General features: G+C 44.2%; 1 protein-coding gene across 2 annotated transcripts in view; it reads right to left on the bottom strand.

Annotated features, from left to right (window-relative positions):
* Nucleotides 1–3,581: 3,581 nt before the first annotated feature.
* Nucleotides 3,582–15,414, bottom strand: part of LOC138663766 (oocyte zinc finger protein XlCOF22-like) — a 37,078-nt gene continuing 25,245 nt past the window's right edge. The window contains exons 2-7 of one of the 2 annotated variants that reach the window (XM_069750105.1): nucleotides 7,715–7,817; nucleotides 7,406–7,585; nucleotides 7,200–7,323; nucleotides 7,021–7,118; nucleotides 6,732–6,822; nucleotides 3,582–4,760 (exon numbers count right to left, since the gene is read on the bottom strand). In XM_069750105.1, the coding sequence (XP_069606206.1) occupies nucleotides 3,826–4,760; nucleotides 6,732–6,822; nucleotides 7,021–7,118; nucleotides 7,200–7,323; nucleotides 7,406–7,585; nucleotides 7,715–7,786 (1,500 nt within the window). In that variant the 5' untranslated portion in view covers nucleotides 7,787–7,817 and the 3' untranslated portion in view covers nucleotides 3,582–3,825. Of the gene's footprint in view, nucleotides 4,761–6,731; nucleotides 6,823–7,020; nucleotides 7,119–7,199; nucleotides 7,324–7,405; nucleotides 7,586–7,714; nucleotides 9,930–15,414 lie in introns of those variants that run through there. The other variant, XM_069750104.1, reaches the window with a different exon arrangement.

The raw sequence follows: 15,414 nt of genomic DNA, 5'->3' as shown, positions 1-15,414 counted from the left end.
TTTGCCTTCACGCATCAGGGGGCACAGTACACATGGGCGGTGATGCCCCAGGGGGCCCAGAACAGCCCCTCGCAATTCACCAAAGCAATGTCCACAGTTCTCGCCAACTGGATCACAGAACATGCAGAAGTGACCCTGCTACAATACGTGGACGATCTACTCCTTTGTGCAGTTGACTTTGACACGTGTAAAGCACATTCCGTGTCTCTCCTACTCTACCTGGCGAAACAACACTGCAAGGTCTCAAAGAACAAAGTCCAGTGGTGTCTGAAGCGAGTTACATTCCTTGGGCACTGCATTGCTCACCAGACTAAACACCTGACAGATGACCGGAAGACCACAGTGGAGAGGATGGCTCCCCCAACATCTCCAAAGGCACTACAAGCTTTTCTTGGTCTAGTTTCATATTGCAGAGCCTGGATCCCTGATGCCTCAGTCCTAATGCAACCTCTGTATGACTGCGTTAACGTAACCCCGTTCCTGCTAACAGATGTGGCCTTCAGTTCGTTCAAGAAGCTAAAAGACTCAGTAGTCTCAGCGCCAGCGCTAGGCCTACCTGACTACGAGAAGCCATTCCGTCTCTACCTGATGGAGAAAGAAGGCCATGCTACTGGAGTCCTGACACAGACTCACGGGGGAAGACAGAGACCTCTAGGCTATTTTTCAGCTCGCCTGGATCCAGTTGCAAGGGGAGCCCCCTCCTGCATGAGAGCAGTATTTGCAGCACACGCCCTCCTGGACAAAACAGCTGACATCATTCTTGGACATCCACTGGAAATCCTGGCTCCACATGACATCTCAGCAATTCTCAATCAAACCCAGCCAAAACATCTCTCCATCGCAAGACATCTTCGTCTACAGTGCTCACTACTACTGCCTGACAATGTCACCATCTCCAGATGTACAGTCCTCAATCCAGCCACTCTACTCCCACTCCCAAGGGGGGATACAGATATGGACCCTCCAGATCAAAATCTGCATGATACCTTCCACAAGGATCTGGATTTGCTCCGACCGGATGATCATGATTGTTTCAGCATCATGCAACAGGAAACAGCAGGACTACCCAATGTGGCAGAAGAGCCACTGGCCAACCCAGAGTTGATCCTCTATGTAGATGGCTCCAGATTTGCAGATGATGAAGGAAGATTTCACACGGGATGTGCAGTGACCAGCAATCAAGAAATCCTGTGGTCCAGGAGTCTGCCACCTAGCCTGTCAGCCTAGGAAGCAGAACTGATAGCGCTGACGAAGGCTTGCCAGATTGCAGAAGGCAAAACTGCGAACATTTACACCGATTCAAGGTATTCGCATGGCATAGCACACGACTTCGGACCCATCTGGGCTGCAAGAGACTTCATCATAGCAAGCGGAACAACCGTAAAGCATCATGGAGCTATTAAAGACCTACTGAGCGCACTCCAACTCCCAAAAATGGTGGCAGTACTGAAGGTCAAAGCACATGGAAAACTGAACACAGTCGAGGCACGGGGCAACAACATGGCAGATATGGCAGCCAAAGAAGCCGCCAAAGGAAGACAGTATGGAGAAATGGGAGAGGTCGTAGAGGCGGACGGCTACTACGTGGCAACTGAGGACAAGACACCAGATGAGATGACGTCTTGGGATCTATTCAAGAAGTTGCAAGAACAAGCCCCAAAGGAGGAGAAGGAGAATTGGATGCGGAAGGGTGCAACACATCAAGAAGGAAGAGTATACTCAATGGACTACAAACCCTGTTTACCCCGAAGCATGTACCCTATGGTGGTCCAGTGGGCACATGGGCCCACGCACAGATCAAAGACACAGATGAATGATCTGATTGGTGCTTACTGGTTCGCTCCAGGGATCTCCACCCTAACAGCCAAGTTCACTAGCAGCTGTCTGACCTGCAGCAAATGCAACCCTGGAAGAATGGAGAAAGTTCCCACACATCATCTCGCCAGACCGCTGTACCCCTTCCAGAGGATCCAGATAGACCACATCCAGATGCCGCCAAGTGGAGGATTCGAATATGCCCTTGTGGTCATGAACGTATTTTCAGGATGGCCAGAAGCTTTCCCAGTGAGGAATCAGTCAGCAAAGACTACTGCAAAGAAGCTACTCTCAGAGATCGTGTGCAGATACGGGGTCCCAGAAGTGATAGAGAGTGATCAGGGGCCCGCATTCATAGCAAACCTCACAAGGGAGATCTGGTCAGCAGTAGGGTCAGACTTAGGCCTACACACTCCCTACCACCCCCAGAGTAGCGGGAAAGTAGAAAGACTGAATGGGACACTCAAAAACAGGATGTTAAAAGTTGCCCAAGAGACACGCAAACCATGGCATGAAACACTCCCCATCGCACTGTTTAGTGTCAGGCACACTCCCCGGGGCCCAGAAAAGTTGTCACCTCATGAGATTCTGTTTGGGTCCAGCCCTCGGTTAGGGGTATTCTTCCCCCAGCAGTTGACAATGCAATATGATACTTTGTCTGCTTATGTAATTGAACTCACCAAGAAACTTGCTAATGTCCATTCTCGAGTTTTCTCTTCATTACCAGATCTAGGATCGGTACCCGGTTCGCACTCCCTGAAACCAGGAGACTGGGTGTTGGTGAAGAAGTTTGTGAGGAGAACACTCGACCCCAGATTTGACAGTCCCTTCCAAGTGCTGCTGACGACACCAACCTCTGTGAAACTAGAGGGAAGGCCCACTTGGATCCACGCATCGCACTGCAAGAAGGCTCCCGTACCAGAAGATACGCCTAAGCCAGAATGATCCTGATGATGGAAAAGACAGTCAAGGAAACAACAAACCTGATGCCACATCTCCTCCTGGACGAACCTATCCGAATTCAGATTCACCCACCTGATGGCTCCTCCAATCCTGATGACGACGAATATGTGGAACTGATCGCACAGAGTCGCCAATATGAGACCATGCATGTTTCTACCCCCGTTTAGGGACAGATCTCCTGATCGCTCATTGCGAAAGACTGTACGGTGTAGGGCGTAGACACTAGGTTTGCGTCGGATCGCCGGCAGCACAAAAGAGTTGCAGCGCTTTGGGACAGGAGGCTAGGCTTAGGGCAAGTGATATCTAAGGGGGGCTTGTGATAGAAATATTTATATCATGTAGATCTCACTTGCATGTATACTCCTCTATAATCATATATACTCATATAAACGCAAATATATCTATATACACTATAATCAATTGCTTAAAATGGCTGACATAAACTAATATAAGCCAGACAGACTGTTCGGTGTTTTCCACCCAAAAAGCAGAAGAACTCCAGATGTATTAAGTGCTGATGAGTTGTCTCAACTTTGTCCCAGATGCAGAGAGCTACATTTTAGTTGCATAATCAGCAGTCATATGAGCATTAATCACAATATTCCATATATATCAGATAACCAATAACTGAATTGTATGTTAATTAACTAACCGCCCCAACCACACCTTTCTATATGCTATTATAAAAACTATGTATCAGGAAATAAATGTCCAGTCTTTGATTGAATGTCAAGCTGTCACCACGTGTCAGACTCATTCTTTAAGGGCTCAGAAATAATAATTGGGAGCGGCCGCAGCACACACGGGTAGATTTATCCAACCCAAATTTCCATAACACTGGTACAATTTGTTAATAAAACAAATTAAAAAATTATATTAAGTATATGTTTGAAGTTTCCATAGATGGCTGGGGTGGAACATTTTTCACATTCTGAATATCACTTCAACAACATTACATTTTTCAAGAAAAACATTTCCCATATTCACTACTGTGTGAGTTCTCTCATGTGTAACAACATTTGATTAATCCGTAAAACATTTCCCACTTTATGACCATGGGTATAGCTTCTCCTCTGTGTGATTTCGCTCATGTCTAACAAGATTTGACTTGTCTGCAAAACACTTCCCACACTTTGAACATGAATATGGTTTCTCTCCTGTGTGAATTCTCTTATGGATAACAAGACTTGATCTCTGCTTAAAATGTTTCCCACATTCTATACATAAGAATGGTTTCTCCCCTGTGTGAGTTCTCCGATGTTTAAGAAGATCTATTTTTTGATAAAAACATTTTTCACAATCGAGACATGAAAATCGCTTTTCACCTGTGTGAGTCCTCTGATGTGTAATGAGATTTGATTTATCTGTAAAAGATTTCCCACATTCTAAACATGAATATGGCTTCTCCCCTGTGTGAGTTCTCTCGTGTGTTATAAGAATGGATTTCTGCCTAAAACATTTCCCACACACTGAGCATGAAAATGGCTTCTCCCCTGTGTGAGTTCTTTGATGCCTAACAAGATCGGATCTATGGTTAAAAGATCTTCCACACTCCAAACATGAATATGGCTTTTCCCCTGTGTGAGTTCTCTCATGTGTAACAAGAATGGATTTTTGCTTAAAATATTTCCCACACACTGAGCAAGAAAATGGTTTCTCTCCCACATGAGTTCTTTCATGGGTAACAATTGATGTAAAGGCAAAACTTTTGTCACATTCTGAAAATGGAAGTGGCTTCTTTCCCGTGAGAGCTGTTTGATTATGAACACCCGTTCTGTGACTTTTATTTTTCTTCACAGTCTGCGATGAATCAGAATGTAGGACCTCTTTGAAAGACTCGGATGTTACATTTTTGCTGTGAAGGGCTGGATACATAACTGGGATAATGTCATGCTCATCATATGAATTTTGAGGGACATCAAGAACTTCCAATTTAATATCTGAAGATGGCAAATATCCCTCTGAACTCCAGGTACAATCATCTGCCAAGAATAAAGCTCTATTACTTTTGAATAATATAAGCTTACAAATTATTTTTGTAACATTTCTATATAAAGTGTCCACAAGTAATGACAATATTAAATTACTGCCTACGACAGCCTTGACAAAATAGTTCACATTCTAACAGCAGACCTCAGAGTGTATGGTAAGCTTATACAGGAAAGAAATATATCTTGGTACCGTGTTAGCCAGTAGATAGAAAAATATTTAGAATCGAGAGTCCTCAGTGGTTGATACCTTTTAATGGCTAACTGAAAAGATGGTAACAAATTGCAAGCTTTCGAGACTACACAGGTCTCTTTGCCTGATGAAGAGACCTGTGTAGTCTCGAAAGCTTGCAATTTGTTACCATCTTTTCAGCTAGCCATTAAAAGGTATCAACCACTGAGGACTCTCGATTCTAAATATTTTGGTAAGCTAATAGCACTTTTTCAATTCTGTACTGAAGTTACCATCTTCACAAGCTATTCCTGCACTGCAACTCAAGGTGCTCTCCTCCAGTCTTTTCACATTTGGCTGCAATAAAGCTGTATATCCCATGTGACTACGTGTAATTTAGTAAATGAAGGAAGAGCACTGAAACATTGAGGTGATGTGACTGGTGAATGCTATTTCTTTTAACATTTTATCACATTCTAAACCCCTGACACAGGAGGGGGTAAGCACAATGGCCAGCGATATGTACAGCAAACCACCAATGAGAAGTTTGTGAGGTTTTCTCCCTCCAATTCCCAATTGCTGGAAGTTTAAGTCAATTACATCGCAACTTCTGAAGGGATATTCAAAAGGTGGTAAAATAATAGGTGATAGTTACCAATCCATAGCTACGACATCAATATGCTACAGGAACTCATAAAGACAATGAGGACCCTTGTCGAATGTTTAGAGTTTCACTATTTCGGCCAAAATAACAACAAATGCCCCAGGTATTTTATTATCTGGGCAGGATGGGTTTTCCAAGAATGACCCCAACATATATTTTTAACTGCAGTCTGTTCTAGTCACACTTCAGAGCAGATTGCAGTATGAAGCAACATTACTCTTGAAGCCTGTGTCTTTACTGTCAGAGGAGCAGTATCCTAAACACTCTGAGCTGTCAGAGCAGGGCTGTGATGTGAGAAGAAATAAATCTTCCTCTGGCTGACTGAGTGCGCATGTGAGACTGAGGCTAGAGAAAAAGTCCTTTGCCCTCAATCAGTGAGAAGAAGCTGGAAAGCTGTTTCCTAGTTTGTCTTGCGGTAGGACTAGTAATCCTAGTAAAATGCCAATTTCTCCCTTTCGGAAGCCAGAAAAAATTCCCCAATTTTGCTTTTAAAGCAGGGGTCTAAAAGCATGGCTGTCTAATAGTCATCTCTTTGCTTGATGCTAATGATACGCCTGTCGACTCAGAGGCAATTGAGCATGTAACTTACCAGGACTACAAAGGATTGTATATAGTATTTAATAATTGACCTACATCAAATGTTTAAAATTGCAATGAAACACAACTGGAAAAACAGAATAATCTCTATGATCAATAAAAAGGGATAATTTTTGCACTTTTTTGTTTTAAAAAGCCTGAAAAAATCTGTTAGTGCAGTATGATATTAAATAGGCTATTTGTTACCACTGGAAACCGAGTTACCGAAACCTATATGCAGGAGACATTAGAGTGTCAAATGTCTTTCCCGGTCAATTGGATCCCACTAAAGTACCAGCTGACTGGTGGCGAGTGTCGGACCACCATCAATCTGATATTGAACCCTATCGCAAGGATAGGATATTAATATATAATTCCAGATCTAACTATTTTAATCCAGTATATCATTTTCATCTGTACTTAAGGCGAGTTTGACTGGAAGTGATACACAAAAAAGAAAAATGAGAAGAGCATAAAAAAGTAACACAAAACTGTAGCAGCTGGTGACTAAGTAGAATCTGTGTCTTCTCTGCATTTAGTGGTTACTACTCACCTGGGCTATTATCAGAAAGAATTTCAACTTTATACCAATCATTACAGCTCAAATATGTCTCTGTAGCATCAATATTGATCAACTCTTCACCCTGAAACAAATATTGTAGAAGTCACAGACAGATGGAGACTTCAAATCTATGATCAGCTCTAATTCTGCCATCTCCACCGTTCTCGCTACACAAGTATAAAATATATAATGCTGGTGGATAAAATAAGAATGCGCACAAGACCTTCACAACTGTCTACATATCATAGAGGAGATCTCATGACACCTTCTCTCCATCTACCTGATGATCCTGAGGAACATTGGGATTTTCTGCTTTACAATCCGGTGGAAGAAGAGGGTGGGGATACTTAACTGGTGTTGTCCTCTTACTGGATAGAACTGGAGAAAACACATGTAGGGACTGAATTAATTATTTACATACAGATAATTATAGGCCGTGTATTTAGTCTAGTCTATTACCTGGAAAGTTAAGGGACTGGTGACCCTCCATCATGACATCCTTGTACTGATCTTTGTGTCCTTCTAGATACTCCCACTCTTCCATTGAGAAATAGACGGAGACATCCTGACACCTTATAGGAACCTGACACATACAATAATACCATCATTCCCCGATACCTTTATAGCATTACTGTATAATATCCCAGCATTCCCAGCAGTGTCACCTCTCCAGTCAGCAGCTCAATCATCTTGTAGGCGAGTTCTAGGATCTTCTGGTCATTGATGTCCTCATGTATCAGGAGTTGAGGTGGAGGCCCCGTGGTTGGGCTCAGGTTTCTTCCCAATCCCTCAGACACAGGAGCCAGACAGCGCTCACTAGAGGTCTTCTTCACTAATGTGTAATCCTGGTTATGGAGAGACACATTAATAAATCTCACTACAGACATTTCCAGAGTCCTCACCTCTCCCGTTCTGTCCTTCTGTTATTCTCATATATAAGAATGATGTAATTTAACATAATCAGAAAATCTCACCTCTCCAGTAAGCCGGAAGAGAATCTCCAGGGTGAGGTGTAATATCTTCTCTGCCATCTTGTCCCTATCCATCCTTGAAGGTCAATCAGGAAAATTCTCTTCACTTAGAGGATCAGATATCATAGAGACATGAATGGGGAGAAGATAAGCTGATGTAACATCAAAGAATCCCAAATATAGAAAATAGGGAGACATATGGGGAGATGATTAATTTTGTAGAAGAGACAACTCATTTATCTCATAGTAATTGGATAGGATAAGTGTCTTAGAGCTGTGACGTGCCTATGTCTAGGACCATACACATGTTGTCATGAAATGAAGAGGTGCCCACACATGTGCAGGTTTCGACAATTATTTCTACTGGTGCGCCGAAGATGTCTGAGTTAATTTGGTTGGCAGTATCAGTCAATCTAATGGTGCATATGAGTATTTTCTTGGAAACTAGTCTTGCTTCTTCTGCGGAATTTCTATTTTTCCTGCACACAGCTTGGTAGCCATCCAAGGTACAGATGAACTTTGACGCAATCTTGACATAACTGTAAATTATGGTGTTGAGATAGTTTCCTCATCACAACCTAATATTAATCAAAGTGATTGCCTAGGAACAGCTTCAAAGCTATATTCTGTATAAATGTTAACCTGTTCACGACCTTGAACGTATGGATATGTCCAGGCGATTTTGCATGTACAGAGCCTTTGCGCAAGCAATCGCAACCACGTGTTAGCTGATTCAGATAGCTGACACACACAGCACTCAGTGCCAGGAGTGGTGCCTGCACCGCTCCCGGCACTTTAATCCCCTTAATACTGCGATCGCTGCATTTAGTGAGCAAGCAGAGGGAAGAAAGCCCCTCTACCCTTGGATCGGTGTTCCCCCAACGTCATCGCTGGGGCCCGATCATTGCCATGGTGACCCGTTGGCATCATGATGACATCCGGGTCACCAGGTCACTAGCAAGATAGATCATGCGCAGTGCATGATCTAACTAACTTGCATCTGCAGCGCTGACAGGCTATAAAGCATTGCAATGCTTTATAAGAGCGATCAGACTGAAGAAATTGAAAGTATAAAAAAGGTTGTAAAAATATTTTTTTTTTTTTTACAAAATAATAAATATATTTCAGATAAACAAAAATAAAAAAGTACAGTTAACCCCTTCAGTGAACATCATAAAAAAGACAAGAAATGATGTTTACCATTATACCACCGAGCAAAAAGTGCAATAAAAAGTGAAGAAGATAAATGTAAATAAACATGATACCGCTGAAAACATCATCTTGTCTTGCAAAAAACAAGCCACCATACAGCTCCATCAGCAGAAAAATAAAAAAAGTTATAGCTCTCAGAATACAGTGATGCAAAAATAATTATTTTTTCTATAACAGTTTTTATTGTGTAAAAGCATCAAAACATAAAAAAACAATATAAATGTAGTATTACTGTAATCGTACTGACCAGAAGAATAAAGCTGCCTTATCAATTTTACCACATGCAGAAGGGCATAAAAAACAACAACTCCTGAATTGCTGGCATTTGTTCATTCTGCCACCCAAAAATTGGAATCGAAAGCAATCAAAAAATGTCATGTTCACTAAAATGGTACCAAAAATATCAATTTTAGGCATGCCTAAAAGTGCTGTCAGCCACAGTTTTGTGCACTTCTGAAAAGTAGGACAACGTTGAACAGAGGCCAGAAGGAGTCTAGAGTAACTCTGCTGCCTCATTCTAGTGAATGGCTCCCTTGGGGTTTCATCTGAATCATGTCATTCGGAAATTTAGATATAAACCCCAAAGTAAGAGCTCAGCGTAGAACACTGGAAAAATGTGATTCCAAACATTATGTAAAATGTCCCCAATAAAAACTTAAAATCAATCCACAAAAATAAGCAAGTCCCCACTCAGGTCCATTAGCTGTAAATGGAAATATAGGGGTTTCCATTTTTCCAGTAGTACAAAGGCTCTAGGAAAAAAATGGCTCACTGCACCCCAAAAGAAATCCAGCAAATTCTGTGCTCCCAAATCCAAATACCCCCTCCCCTCTGAATCCTACAGTGTACCTAAACCACATATTGCTTCCACAGGTTTGGCATTTCTGTGGCAAGGAGAGCCCGCCAAATTTACAGGTGCATGTCTCCAGAATCATGAGCTGAGCCCAATGTACTGGTCATTACAATGTACTGGTCACTACATCGACAGTTTGCAATATTCACTCATCACTATCGTCTACTGCTTGTTTTCTGGAAAATAGAATTATTCTTACCGTTAATTCGGTTTCTAGGAACCTTCCACGACGGCATACGGAGGTTGCCTCTTTGCCCTAATGGGGAACAGGAAATGGAGAGGTTAAAAGAACCTCCCACCTCCCTCTCACCAGTGACTTATAACTGAAAACCATAGCACCGGTTTACCTTAAATCCCAGATTAAAATCCAGGAGTACATAGGGAGGGAACTAGCGCCGTCGTGGAAGGTTCCTAGAAACCGAATTAACGGTAAGAATAATTCTATTTTCTCTAGTCACCTTCCACGACGGCATACGGAGGAATACCAACTAATTTTGGCGCTAGGGAGGGACAACAGCCTGGAGTACTTTCCGGCCGAAGGCTAAATCCTTGTTGGACATTACGTCTAGCCTGTAATGTCTGGAGAAAGTATGCAACGAAGACCACGTGGCTGCCCTGCAGATTTGCTCTGTTGATGCACCTGCTCTTTTTGCCCAGGAGACTGAGGTTGAGCTAGTCGAATGAGCTTTGATTCCCACTGGAGGAGTTTTATCTTGAGCGAGATATGCTTCTGCTATCGCTTTCTTTATCCAGTTGGCAATAGTGCTTTTTGCTACTTTCTTTCCTTTATTTTGTCCTGATGGATGGACAAATAGGTTCTGATCAATAAGTAAGAGCTGGTTTGCTCTAGGTAAAACAATACAATGCGTCTGACATCCAGAGTATGAAATTTTTCTTCTTTTGGATTTGTTGAGTTTTGGCAAAAAGAAGGTAAAATAATTTCCTGAGAGCGGTGGAAATCTGATACGACCTTTGGAAGAAAGGAAGGGTCAAGGCGCAGTATTATAGAATCATCTCGTATAGATAAGTATGGTTCTCTTATTGAGAGGGCCTGTAATTCTCCTATCCTCCTTGCTGAGGTAATGGCCACTAGAAAAATTGTTTTATAAATCGGATTTTTCTGAGAGCAGGAGGATAAAGGTTCAAAGGGTGGACCTGTAAGCCCTTGTAATACCAGATTCAGGTCCCATATTGGTACTGTTAATTGTTTTTTAGGGTTCATTCTAGAGGCTGATATCATGAACCTCTTAATCCATCGATGATTCGCCAGATCTTGGTCAAATATTGAACTGAGGGCGGAAACTTGGACTTTTAGGGTGCTAGGCCTGAGGCCTAATTCTAAGCCTTTTTGCAGAAAATCTAGAATTTGTGATAAATTCGGATTGAAGGGATCTGGTACTTCAAGAAGACAAAAAGATGAAAATTTCTTCCATATTTTATTGTATATAGCAACGGTTACCGGCTTTCTTGATTTTTGAAGTGTGGAAACCACTGCTTCTGATAGTCCTTTGGCTCTCAACACCTGGGCTTCAGTAGCCATGCCGCCAGGTTCCATTTGTGGACATCTAGTAGATTGATTGGTCCTTGAGAAAGAAGGTTTTCTTCTATCGGAAACTGGAACGGCCCATCCACCTGTAAATCCACTATCATGTTGTACCAACTCCTCTTTGGCCACAAAGGAGCTACCAATATAGTTGGTGTCTGTTCTTCCTGAACCTTCTGCAAGACTTTGGCCAATATCGGAATTGGTGGAAACGCATATGCCAGTCGAAAATTCCATTTCTGGATCAATGCATCCACTCCTCTGGAGCCGTCTCTGGGGTTTAGGGAGAAGAAGGTTTCGACCTTCGCATTTTGTCGGGACGCAAAGAGGTCGATTTCTGGAAGACCCCATTTGTTCACCAGCATCTCGAAACTTCGGTTGCTCAAACACCATTCTCCGGGATGTATGTCATGACAGCTTAGATAATCTGCCTGAGTGTTGGATGAGCCCTTCAGGTGAACTGCCGTCAGGGATAACAGATGTCTTTCTGCCCAGGAGCATATCCGGGCAGATATGTTCTTCAGGTTGTTTTTTGAACTGCCCTGATGTCTGATGTGAGCCACCGTGGTCACATTGTCCGAATATATTCGAACATGATGTCCCTTGATAAGGTGACCCCCTATCAGAAGGGCTTCCTCTACCGCTTTTAGCTCTCTGTAGTTGGATGATTTCTTTCTTGTCGATTGGTCCCAGAGCCCTTGGAAAGGGGTGCGATTTATCATGGCCCCCCAGCCTCTTTTGCTGGCATCTGTTGTAACAGTAGTCAGAGGGACTTGTGTCCAACTGACTCCTTTTTGTAGATTTTTTGGGGCCATCCACCACGCCAGGGAGGCCTTGACACGGCCTGGTGTATACAACCTCCTGTTCAAAGAACTGGGCTGACCGTTCCAATTCTGTAGGATATGTGCCTGAAGAATCCTGGAATGGGCCCATGGTACCGATTGGATGCAAGCCGTCATCGATCCTAGCAGAGACATGCCTTCTCTGATTGTAGGGGATCTGGTGTCTCTGAACATCTTGACCTTTGATAGTAGGGTCAGACGATGTTCCAATGGGAGGAAGGACATTTGTCTTGCAGAGTCCAGAAGAACTCCCAGGAATTTCCTGCATTTGATGAGATTTTTCTAAGTTCGGCACCCATCCCAGAGATGTCAGAATATTGAGTGTCTTCGATACAGGAGACTCCAGAGCTTGTTTGGTGGAAGCCACTAACAAAAGGCCGTCTAAGTACGGCACTATACAGACGCCTTGCCTCCGGATAAAGGAGACTACTTCCCCCATTATTTTGGAAAATACTCTTGGAGCAGAGGAGATCCCAAAGGGAAGTACGTTGAACTGATAGTGCTCTATCCGACGTCCCTTCTGCACTGCAAACTTGAGGTACTGGCGATGTCTCTGGTGAATGGGGATGTGAAAGTATGCATCTTTCAAATCGATAGTGGCCATGAAGGAGTGCGGGCTTATCAAGGGAATCGCATTTTTCACTGATTCCATCTTGAATTTCCGGTATTTGACATGCCGGTAGAGGCCCTTTAGATTTATAATAATACGGGACTCGCCCGATGGTTTGGGAACCAGAAATAGACGAGAGTAGTGACCCCGATCCCTCTCTGATTCCGGAACCTGGGATATCACATTTGACATCTTTAGGGTCCTGAGACCCGACTCTAGAATGGACTGGTCTTTCACGGAGGGAAGGGAGGTAATTTTTAGACCCCGTGGGGGAGAGGAAATGAATTCTATTAGAAGACCCTCTTTGATTACTTTAAGGACCCAGGAGCAATTGGTGATTTTTTGCCACTGGAGTATAAATTCTGAGAGTCTCCCCCCCACCGGGTCGAAGTCACCGCTTTTTTTGTTGAGACTGCTGCTGCTGTTGCTGAGGGATAAGGATGTTTCTCCCGCCTCCCTTCGGGTAACTCCACCTCCCGGTTTTGCCTTTCCCTCTCTGAGAGGTCTGGCCCTGAAAGGGACGAAAAAACTTCTTTTTGGGAGTTTTTTGTTCTGGGAGGGCTTTCTTTTTATCGGTTGCCTTTTCCAAGATGTCATCCAGGGAAGGCCCGAAGACATAGTTACCCTTAAATGGTATGGCGCATAATTTGGCTTTGGAGGTGATATCACCGGACCACATTTTCAACCAAAGCGCCCTTCTAGCCGAATTAGTTTGTACTAATGACCTAGCAGCGATTCTGATGGTCTCCATAGAAGAATCTGCTAGGAAACCCGTGGCTCTAAGGAGACTGGGTAGAGATTCCAATAATTCAGCTCTAGAGGTACCCTGGGATATGTGTGATTCCAGTTCGCCTATCCAACGGAAAAGTGCTCTAGCCACACATGTTGAGGCAATATTGGCTTTGAGAGCTACCGTGGAGGTCTCCCACGATTTTTTCAACAGACTTTCTATTTTCCTGTCCATTGGGTCTTTTAATTGAGACGAGTCTTCGAATGGAAGAGCCGTTCTCTTGGCCACTCTTGCCACCTGTGAATCAACTTTAGGTGTATCCCATTTGGTCAAATCCCCTTCTAAGGGGAATCTATGCTTCATCTCGGATGGAGTACTGAGACGTTTTTCAGGTGATTCCCACTCTTGATCAATCATGTCAGATATATTTGAGTGGATTGGGAACCCCACCCGTTTACCCTTAGATATACCGCCAAACATCTGGTCCTGTATGGACTGTGGCTCTGGCTCTTCCTCCAGCCCCATAGTACTGCGTACAGCAGCTACTAAATCCTCAACCCATTCTGAAGAGAAAAGATACTTTCTAGCTTCAGCAGTTATAGGGGACGTAGATTCCTCCCGTCGACCCGAGGATGAGGCATAGGAGAGGTCTGATTCAGACTCAGAATCCTCCTCCTGGATCTTCCTTTTTTTAGCTGGAGAGAGTGGTGGAGGGGGTGGGGGGGGTAAAGGCCGCTAGGGAGGATTGCACCTCTTGTTTGACCAGAGAGCGTATTTCTTCCAGAAAAGAAGGTTGCTCTGCCCTGACAATCTTATCAGTACAGGTCCTGCAGAGTTTCTTCTCCCATAATGGTGGCAGCTTAATGTTACAGATGGCACACTTCTTTTTAGTAGTAGTTTTGGGGGTAGACTTTTCTCCCTGCAATGAGAGGGGAGAGAGAGTCATACTAATAATACCCCCAAGTCACTAACTAGGGACCCCCTGTCCCTGCAGCAATTACTGTGGCAGGGGCAGCGCTGCGCTCTGCAAGCGCAGGGCAGGTATTGCTCTCCATGTCAGGATAGTCTTACCTGCGACGTCTTCTGGCAGGTTTTATGTTCTGCGGCATGTCCCTGCCCCCAGCGATTCGAAAAATCCCCTTCCCCTCCATGGTCCAGGGTGGAGGACGCCGTCCTGCACGAGACACCGCCGGCAGAAGTGCCTCCAGGGAGCGCAGAAAGGACCGGAAGTGACGCGCGCGATCACTTCCGGGTCGCCAGCAGCATGTGGAGGAGAGGGAACCGGAGAGCTCCAGGAGGACTCCGGATAGGAACGCTAGCCTGCTTTGCCCTCACAGGGGCGCGGGAAGGCTAGGACCAGGTCCCGAGGACACCGCAGCGCGGCGCGACGGGAGCAGCATAACGGGGGGAGGTAAGATACGACCCCATGCTGCCCGGATACATTTCAGGCAGAGCCTGCAGCAGTAGTTACCGGCCACCACTGCATACGTAGTAAACCTCTCCTGTCCCATGGGGAACAGGAAAGACACTGGTGAAAGGGAGGTGGGAGGGCCTTTTAACCTCTCCATTTCCTGTTCCCCATTAGGGCAAAGAGGCAACCTCCGTATGCCGTCGTGGAAGGTGACTAGAGAAAACAACAATGCAGTCAAAATAATCATTACACCTGTAGATAAATTACCAAAGGGGTAACATTTCCAAAATGGGGTCACTTGGGGGGAGGGGGGGGATTCTGCTTTTCTAGCACTTAGGGGGTCTGTATATGGAGTCCGCAAACTTTTCTAGGAAAATTGGTTCTCCATGAGGCAAATAGCACTCCATCCCTCCAGAGTCTTGACGTGTGGCTAAGCCGAACTGTGAAGCCACATATGGGGTATTTCCACATTCAGCAGAAATTGTGGGACAAACTTTGGTGT

Source organism: Ranitomeya imitator, chromosome 2 (assembly GCF_032444005.1).
Source record: "Ranitomeya imitator isolate aRanImi1 chromosome 2, aRanImi1.pri, whole genome shotgun sequence".
In the NCBI taxonomy this organism is placed as follows: Eukaryota; Metazoa; Chordata; class Amphibia; order Anura; family Dendrobatidae; genus Ranitomeya; species Ranitomeya imitator.
The sequence above is the reverse complement of the archived record's forward strand: the minus strand, read 5'-3'. Positions and strand labels throughout refer to the sequence as shown.